At 35.0% G+C, this 10,031-nt stretch overlaps 1 protein-coding gene across 1 annotated transcript; it reads left to right on the plus strand.

The window, feature by feature from the left end:
- Positions 1-8,782: 8,782 nt before the first annotated feature.
- Positions 8,783-8,989, plus strand: HRG_01647 (uncharacterized protein; the record flags this gene model as incomplete). The annotated part of the gene is made up of 1 exon (XM_044860118.1): positions 8,783-8,989. The coding sequence occupies one exon, from the start codon at positions 8,783-8,785 to the stop codon at positions 8,987-8,989; it is 207 nt and encodes a 68-aa protein (XP_044723751.1).
- Positions 8,990-10,031: the final 1,042 nt, after the last annotated feature.

Below are 10,031 nucleotides of genomic sequence, written 5' to 3' on the forward strand. Positions count from 1 at the left end.
GTTATACTAGTTAGTTATCGAGATAGTCCCTTATAATAGGTCTAAACTAAGCGAGTGCCGTTCTAGATAAATAATTTCCTACGTAGAGTACCTTTTCGACTAGGTCTAAGAGTTTAGTAGGGTAAAACCGGTAGTAGGCCTTAAGTTAGGTAAGAAAGTCTTAAAGCGTGCTATAAGTACCGTTAAATAGTCCTAGCTATTTTAGTTTAACTGCTTCTCTAAGGTCCTTAACTTATCCGTTGCCTCCTCTATTCCTAAGTAACTATACCTTATATCGAAGGGCGATAATTTCGCGTATTATATCCTAAGGCGATATAGTAGCTCTAGAGTTAGTTAATCTAGCTTACTATATAGGCATATTAATAGTTACGATATTGCTTAGAGTAACGCGGTATTATACTAAATAAGAGCTTTTAATATATAACGACCGGTGTTATTCCTAAGGGATAAACCTATCGAGGGGTTTATATTAGTAGATATAATAGGGCGTGGTCTAAGCAATAATATATATATTACGTTAGTAATAAGTCGGAGGTTATAGACTATAGACTATAACTAGGTAATTAAGTAATCGGAATTAAAGATAAGATCGTAATAGAGATTATAATAATTATAATATTAAAAGCTATCGAGCTATTTATCCTAAGGAGTGTTCCGTTCCTTCCTTATATATCTCGAGAGCTTCCCTAGATCGCCGGGAGCGCTAGGTGATCCCGTCGTCTAGGAGTGCTAGAGCGCTAGAGCGATCCTACGATCCTAGCCGTAGAGCGTTAGAGCGCTAAAGTAACCCGTCGCTCTAAACTTAATTAGCCCGTCGGTCCGTCTAATATTCCTTGCTCCCTACGTTACGTAACCTCGTAATATATATTGGTCCCCGCGGTTTGCTAGACCGTGGTCGTAATACTTAATAATTAATATACTATAGAAATAAAGAATAGGATTTAAGGTTAAATAATTTATTATTAGCGCTTAGGTAGTTTAGACCCTATTTATAGGATTATTACTTAGATAAGATTTCTTAGTACTAAATAAAGTTAATATCTTAAATTCTAAGGAAATAATATTTATTAGCTTATATAGTAACTTAATAGTTATAGCTCGCTCGACTTAATAAGGCTATATAATCTATCGTTAGGTTATATACTAAGCTAATATTAACGTCCCTATATATAGGATAGAACGCTTACTAGCGTAGATTAAGGATATACTAAGGGATCGTAACCTAGTGTTTTTTCTAAGAGACTTATTATTAGCCTATAACTTAATCTAAGGTATAACTTTAGTTATAGCGGTTAATACTACCGCTTACTATATTAGATTTAAGAAAGGATAGTACTTAAGAATACTAATAGACTTTAGCGACGAAATATAGTTTTTATAGATCGACCTACTAAGGGAAACCTTAGCTAGGGTAACTTTAATTAAAGAGCCGGCCGTATAAAAGACTATAGGATATAGCGACCTATACTAAGTTACTAACTAATTAATAGAAACCTTAGAGGAAGGGAGCCCTAAGTCCGCTAAAAGGGAACTCCCTTTATAAATATATAAATAGACTCCGAACTATAAGATTAGGATTTTATAAGACTATAGCCTCCTAGAAATAACTACTTTAAAAGACATTAAAATCTATAATTAGGACCCTACGTTTATAGAAAAGATCTATTATAAAGTCGCCTCCTTCCTAACCTTATAAAAGGACTAGGGTATTATTAAGGTCTACCTAAACTACTATATATATATTCTATTAATAGAAAATTAGTACTTATATAAACTAGCGTCTAGGGCTTACTCGCTTAGCTAGAAGGATAAGGTACTAATTAACTAGACCTATAAGGACTTATATTAAAAGGGGCGTATAAAATAAGCTATAATTATAACCCCGTTCGCGTGCCTTATATTTATAGTTTAGAGAACCGTATATAGCAACGAAAAGGGCCGAATAGTAATAGACCTACGTGCTCTTAATAGTATAGCTATCTTAGACGCTTACTTAATACCGCTCTAAGGAGATAGAATCTAAAAGCTATAAGGGAAATACTTTATTTCCGCTATAAACGCTTAGTCTTTCTTTTATTAGTTCCTTATCTATAAAGAGTATTAAGAAAGGTTTATAGTAATTAGCTATAGAGGCTTAGAACGACTAATAGTAGCCCTAATAAGATATAAGAACTTACTTATATACGTTTAAAGATTTATAGACTAAATCCTCTAGGAATATATAGAATATTCCTCTAAGTATATCGATAATATTATAATATACTTAGATATAAAAGACGACTATATTTATTACCTCTAGGCTATCTTCTAACTCTTTATAGACTATAACCTAGCTTTAGCTAGATTAAAATTATTCTTAGGCTACTTATCTATAAAACTATTGGGATTTTAAGTTAATAGTATTAGCTTAATAAATACTAAAGAATAAGTATAGGTATTATAGGACGTAGAGTTTCTAAATACCCTATAAGTACTAAAAAAGTAGCTCGGCTTAGTTAACTAGCTATAGTACTTAGTAGCTATAAGAATATACCCTTATATTCCTATTTTACTATTATAAAGAAATAATAGGCATAGGGAGGCTTTATAGAATAAGCTAGTAAAAAGAGGCTCTATAATATAGTCTAAGGGAATAACCCTTAAAAGACAAAGACCTCTACTAGACAACTATACCTTCCTCTAGGAAAAGCGGGTCAGGATAAGCCTATCCTTACAAATAAAAATATGCATAAAATGCATAAGTCAATTACGAGCAGAACGGATACCATATTGCCTATTTTGGCCTAGCGGTTCCGAAGATATCCGCGATACGAGAATAGGTGGGGCATAGAACATTCTAGTTAAATCTACTACTTATGCTAGAACCCATAGTCTTACGTCAACCATCACGCTATAATCAGACCACCTACTAAGTTAGGAAGATATACTATAGATAGAGCTTTTTAAGCACTATAGAATGTGCTAGAAAGCTAACTAATTAGTCTACTAGTAGGCGAGCAATAATCTATAAAAGACGAAGGATTTCCCTGGGAGTAGTAGATAGAATAAGTAAGTTCGTAAGCATCTTTTACAACGCTATTCTTTTAATATATTATTCAGCCCCTTATATGCTCGTTATAAATTCCGGACGAAATCCTACCCTATACTCCTTCGACCGATCTTTCCGCTTACGTTATCGATTACCTAATTCTACGCTTATTGCTTATACCTTCTTATAGTAGCTTACTTCTCTTAAAGGGTAGAGGCGCTCTAAGTTTAAAAAACAGCGATACTTAAGGAAGTATAGGATAGTTAAGCGCTACTTAAAGGATTAGTAAGAAATAGATATACCTTTAAGGTAATATACTAACCTTCCTTAGTAAAAGAATAAGCCTTCTAAGATATTATAAACGCTCTTATAAAACTAATATAGCTATACTATTTCGACCTATAATAGCTATTATTCCTATAAATCGACGCTAGCCGCGAGCTAGGCTTTATAGTAGTAGCCTTTTACTTAGTACTAAGGGTAGACTAAAACCTAGGAAGGACCCTACTTTAAACGAGTATCTAGCTAATCCTTTACCTTAGTAAACGCCTAACTAATAAAGAGCTTAGATACTAGCCTACTAATCTTAAATTCGCTTATCTTTCTTAAGTATATTAAAAGCTTTAGTTATATATTATCTTTATCTTACTACTAAAGGTTATTATACTAACTAACTACGCTACTATAAGTATAATCTTAAAGTAAATATTATTATTTACTATTAGTATAAAGACTAATAATTAGCTTGTACTTACTTTATAGTACCTTAGCTAGTTTCCCTTAAAGGTCTACTATATTCCTAGAACTATAAATATCCTAGCTAGTATACTATCTTAACTACTATTTATAATACCTAGGAAATATAAACCTAAGGAATTAGACTACGTTTAAGAAGATAAAGCGCTAGTTAAATATATATATATAGTTATAGAGTCCTTTATTTAACCTAACCTATACTAAAAGATCTAAGAAGTATATATAAAAGAACCTAGGTAGGCCGGTATACTAAAGTAGCTTAGAAATAATAAGTCCTAGGTCGGTCTCTTATTTATTTAGCGGAATAAGTTACTTTACTTAGTTAAGTCTAAAGGTCGTTATTAGCTTTATATCCTTACTATCTATACTAAGGAAATTATTACTAATAACTATATATATAAATTTTACCTTAGATAGTTATTATAACTACGGTTTAGTAAACCGCGGGGACTAGTATATATTATAAGGATATATAACGTAGGGAGCAAGGAATATTAAATAGACCGACGGGCTAATTAAGTTTAGAGCGATAGGTTACTCTAGCGCTCTAACGCTCTATAGCTAGATCGTAGGATCGCTCTAGCGCCCTAGCGCTCCTAGGCGACGGGATTACTAAGTACTCTTAGCGATCTAGGGAAGCTCTTAAGATATATAAGGAAGGAACGGAATACTCCTTTAGATAGATAGCTCGATAGCTTTTAATATAGATCTTTATTACGATTCTATCTTTAATTTTAATTACTTAGTTATAGTCTATAGTCTATAACCTCTAAATTATTACTAATATAATATATATATTATTACTTAGACCACGCCCTATTATATCTACTAATATAAACCCCTTAATAGGTTTATCCCTTAGGAATAATACCGGTCGTTATACGTTAAAAGCTCTTATTTAGTATAATACTACGTTACTTTAAGTAATATCGTAACTATTAATATACCTATATAGTAAACTAAATTAACTAACTCTAGAGCTACTATATCGCCTTAGGATATAATGCGCGAGATTATTACCCTTCGATATAAGGTATAGTTACTTAGGAATAAAGGAGGTAATAAATAAGTTAGGGACCTTAGAAAAGCAGTTAAACTAAAATAGCTAGGACTATTTAACGGTACTTATAGCACGCTTCGAGACTTTCTTACCTAACTTAAGGCCTACTACCGGTTTTACCCTACTAAACTCTTAGACCTAGTCGAAAAGGTACTCTACGTAGGAAATTATTTATCTAGAACGGTACTTACTTAGTTTAGACCTATTATAAGGGACTTTCTCGATAACTAATTAGCGCGACGAGATAATAAGATAGATAAAGTCTTTACTAGTTTCTAAGGATTCGAAGAAGCTATTATAAAGGTATTTAGAATAACTAACGAGGAATAAGAAGCTAAATAAAAACTTTAAGAACTCCGATAAAGGATCTTAGTATCGGATTATACTACGAAGTTCCGTTAAGTTACCTTAAAGCTTAATTAGGACGACGAACCTCTTATATTACGATTCTACGATAGGCTTAAAAAAGAAGTTAAGGACGAGCTCTATGAGGAAAATCGACCTAATAACCTCTTAGACTATATTACTATAGTAGTACGAATTAACGATAAATAGTACGCGCGGATTAAATATATATAAAGGCTATAAGCTATATTCGACTAAGGAAGAATCGATATAGAAATACTATACGAAAAATAGAAAGACGCTAAATAAAAACTTAACCTTTAGTATAAAAACGAATAGAATTATAAAGTATAGTATATAATTAACTACGAAGTAGTATAATATAAATAATATAGCGTTAAGAAATAAGAAATCTTCGATTAGCTATAAGAAATTAGTCTCTTAAGCCCTAATATAATACTATACGACGAAAATATAAAGAAATAATATTAATAATAAATCGAAGAAGAATACCTAAATAAAATAAATAAGGACTAGGTAAAAAACGAGGTATACTATCTATAAAAGGGCTATAAACTAGCATAATATAATAAAATCTAAGGACCTTATATATAGTAACGGTAAGCTATAGCGACTAAATAGTATTAAATATCTAAATCGCGGGATATTATATATATATACTTTTAAACTATAGCGCGATAGGTAATTACGTTTTACCTAAAGTCGTTAATCGTTACTAACTTATATAAAGATATAAGAAAGATCTATATAAACTTATAAATATTAAAGGAGAGGCCTTTAACTATAATAACGGAATTATTAATATAGAGATTAATTACCTCGATATTAATATCTAAGGCTACGACGAATAAGTTAACTTTAATATTATAGATATTAAAGAATACGACCTTATATTAAGGCTTCTATAGCTATAGGAGAGTAACCTACTAATTAACTAGAAAACTAGCTAGCTATTTTAAGATAAAGATATAAGTTTCTAGGACTAGTAGATTTAAAAGAAAGTAAAATTTTATAATAATTTAGCTAATAAATAGGATAAAAGGGATAACTATTTAAGTAAATTATTATAGGCTTTAGCGATATAAATAAAAATAGTAACCGAACTAACGGATATAATAAAATCGACTAATAAGACCTATATACTAACTAATACGGCTATATAACCTAGTATCTAATATAAATAGAATAAAGGATATAATATAAAGATCTAAAGAGTTATTACTACTTTAAGGAAAGACTTTAAATAAATTAATAAAGAGCTTAAGTTAAGAGAAACTAGCTTTTAAAAGAAAGAATAAAGCCTATAAGATAAAATAAAGAATATCCTATAAAAATACCGGAAATATAATAAACTCTTTAAGGAAGAACTTAAGATAGGGTTACCTAAATATAGCTAATAGGACTACGAAATTTATCTTAAGGATAAAATAATGCCGACGTTCTATAAAATCTATAACTTAAACGAAAAGCAACTATAAACGCTATATAACTACCTCGACGAGAATCTACGAAAAGGATATATATAAATATTAATATCTAAAGTAGGCTATCTAGTTATATTTATTTTAAAGAAAAACAGTAAGCTATAATTAGTTATCGACTATAGACGCTTAAATAATATTATAATAAAAGACTAAATACTATTACCGCTTATATTAGAACTATAAGATCGACTATATAGTAAAAAATAGTTTATAGCCCTTAACCTTAAAGGCGCCTATAACTTAATACGTATAAAAAAGGGATATAAATAGATAATAGCCTTTAAAACGAAATTCGGACTATTCGAATATCTAGTAATACTATTTAGACTTATAAATATACTAGCTACCTTTTAATAGATAATTAATAATATCCTATATAAATACTTAGATATCTTATAGTAGTATACCTAGATAATATCTTAATCTTCTTAGATACCTTAAAAGAATATAAGGAATACGTCTATAAGGTACTCCGCGTATTTTAGAATACGAAGTTATTAGTTAAACTAAAGAAAAGTAAGTTCTATATATAGGAAGTAAACTTCCTTAAATATACGATCTTACTAAGAGAGATATAAATATAATAAGATAAAATTAACTTAGTTAAAGAATAGCTAACGCTAAAGAACGTTAAGAACGTATAAAGTTTCCTAGGATTTATAAATTACTACTAATAATTTATTAAAGATTTCGGAAAGATTATAGTACTACTATATAACTTAATAAAGAAGGAAAAAGAATTTATATAAGACGATAAAGCTAATAAAGCTTTTAAATATATTAAGACTATAATTACGTAAGAACTAGTCTTAACTACCTTCGATCTAAAACGATAAATCGAACTCGAAACCGATATATTAGACTTTACTTTAAGAGTATAAATTAAATAGAAGGACGATAAAGGGAGACTACGACTAATTATATTTTACTTAAAAAGGCTATATAGCATAGAACTTAATTACCCTATCTACGATAAAGAATTCCTCGTAATTATTTAAGCTTTTAAGGAATTTCGATACTACCTTCTTAGAAGTAAGTATAAAGTTAAGGTCTATATAGATTATAAAAATATCTTATACTTTATAACTATATAATAGTTAAACGGATAATAGATCTAATAAGCTAAATATTTATTAGAATTCGACTACGAAATAATCTATAGAAAAGGAATAGAAAACGGTCGAGCTAATACCCTTAGTCGACGAAGTAACTATAATATAGGAGCACCTATAATAAAAAGATAGCTCTTAGAAATTAACGAAAACGGGAACTACTAGCAACGATAGCTAAATATAATATTTAAAGTATAACCTAACGACTTAATATACTAAAAGATCCTAAAATAGATAAAAGAATATAAATATTATAGAGTAGGTAGAGGCGTACGCGTAGGTGCCGTCCGTAGGATAATATTAATAAGCTATATAGAGCTCTCCTATACGCGGCTAGCCCGTATATATATATACGGGATCCGGCCCTCCGTATATAACTATACGGCTTAGGCCGTAGCCTAAGCCTATAACCTATAATAGTTAAAGACTCTTATATAATGCCCTCCCTCGAGCGCGGCGCGGCGTTGCCCTATTAACGGCTTCCGTACTATAGGGCCTATACCGCTAGCTCTACCCTACCCTTTTCCGTTAATCGTACTAGCCCTACTAGCCCTATTATCCCCGCGCCTATTAGCCTAGGTAGCCGGAACCGGGCTCTATACTTATCGGCCGGCTAGCCGTTTAAATAGGGGCGTAACCTATTATATACGCCCCTAGGTAGCCGGCGGCCGGCCTAGACCTACGTAAGCCTTAGGTTGCCCGTCCCCTCGGCCTTAGGTAGCCTCCTCTACCTAGGGGTATATAAGGCGGCATCCCCCCCTTCCTCCTTCCTTTCCTTCTCCTCCTTCTTTAACCGTAGTAGTAGTAGTAATAGGTAAGTTCTGCTCTACCTAGGGCGTTAGTTCGTTCCTAGCTATATAGGCCGCCTTATTAACGTATACTTATAGTAATAGCCGTAGTAGTAATAATAGCCCTAATAATAATAACTTCTACTAGTAAGTTCTCCGCCCTATAGAGCGGGAGGCCGTAATCTATAATGCTAACTTCCGCGATAGATATATCTACCTCCCCCTCCCCCGCTTCCTCCTTCTCGGAGCGTGCGGAGTCGTTCGTCGACGCCGTGCTGGGCACGGCCGATAACGGCTCCGCCGCTACCGCTGCTCCTGCCCGCGCCCCCGCGACCGCGCCTACCGCCGCCGCCTCTGCCTCTGCTGCGCTGGCCGCCCTTACGTCGCCCTTCTAGGTAACGACGCCGTCCCCGCCGCCGGCCGTAACGCCCGGCCCCTCTGCCCCCGCCTCCGCTACTACCACCCCCGTAAGTCCGCTACCTAGCGAGCGTGGTGGCTATTTTCCGCTAACTTTTTAAAGCATAAACGCTAAGTGTAGGCCGGAGCCGCCCGCGCGGCCCCCTATATACGGTGCGCGTCGTAGGAGCTCCCCTACGCCGACTAAGTCGGGCGCCGCCGTGGCGGTAGTTATTACTAGTACGCGCGTGCCGGCCGCGCCTATAAGGCGGCGCCTCCTATCCTGCTCGCTGCGGCGTCGGCTTAGAAGGCTAGCGCGCACGGGTAGGCACGGGGGGCTGCTAAGAAGCGCCTTACCGCCGCCGCCGCCGCCTACCGCAATCTCCGCGCCCTCGAGCGCTAGGGCCTCGTCCCTAAGTAAGTTCCTCTTATCTAGCTCTTCTGCTTCCGCTGCTAACTCTCCCGGCACTAGGGATACTACCTCCGTCGCCTTGTCGGCGGTCCCCTTAGCCGTGCCCGCCGCCGCCCCCGCCGCTGCTACTAGCCGGGCCCCCCCCGCCCCCGGAGCCCCCGGAGCCGCCGCTACCGCCGACTAGCTCGCGGGCCTAGAGGGCCGCCTAAGCGCCCTAGAGAGCGCCGCCGCCGCTAATAAGGTAGAGGAGGACGACGAGGATAAGGATAACGATAACGATAAGGACGAGGAGTAGGTCTAAGTAGTCTAGGGGCTCCGCCCTAAAATAAACGCTATTTTTATCTCCGCTTATATAATTACGCTTACGTTATCGTAACTACCTACTCTACTTTACCTACTTTATAGTCCTAGCTTAGGCTACTATCGGTAGTCCGTTAGTCTATTATTCTTATCTACTATTCTAAATAAGGCTTTAAACTTATCGAGGGCTATAGTTCCCGTAAACTTATATATAGGTTCCTACGTAGGGTCGAGATACCCGCGCTACTTAACGAGGACCTCCCGGCGTTTCCCCCTACCGACCTTTTTCTAGCGCGCGGCCTATATCTCTTTAACCTCGAACTTATCCT

The sequence above is a fragment of the Hirsutella rhossiliensis genome, assembly GCF_020360975.1.
Source record: "Hirsutella rhossiliensis strain HR02 chromosome Unknown scaffold00002, whole genome shotgun sequence".
Taxonomy (NCBI): Eukaryota; Fungi; Ascomycota; class Sordariomycetes; order Hypocreales; family Ophiocordycipitaceae; genus Hirsutella; species Hirsutella rhossiliensis.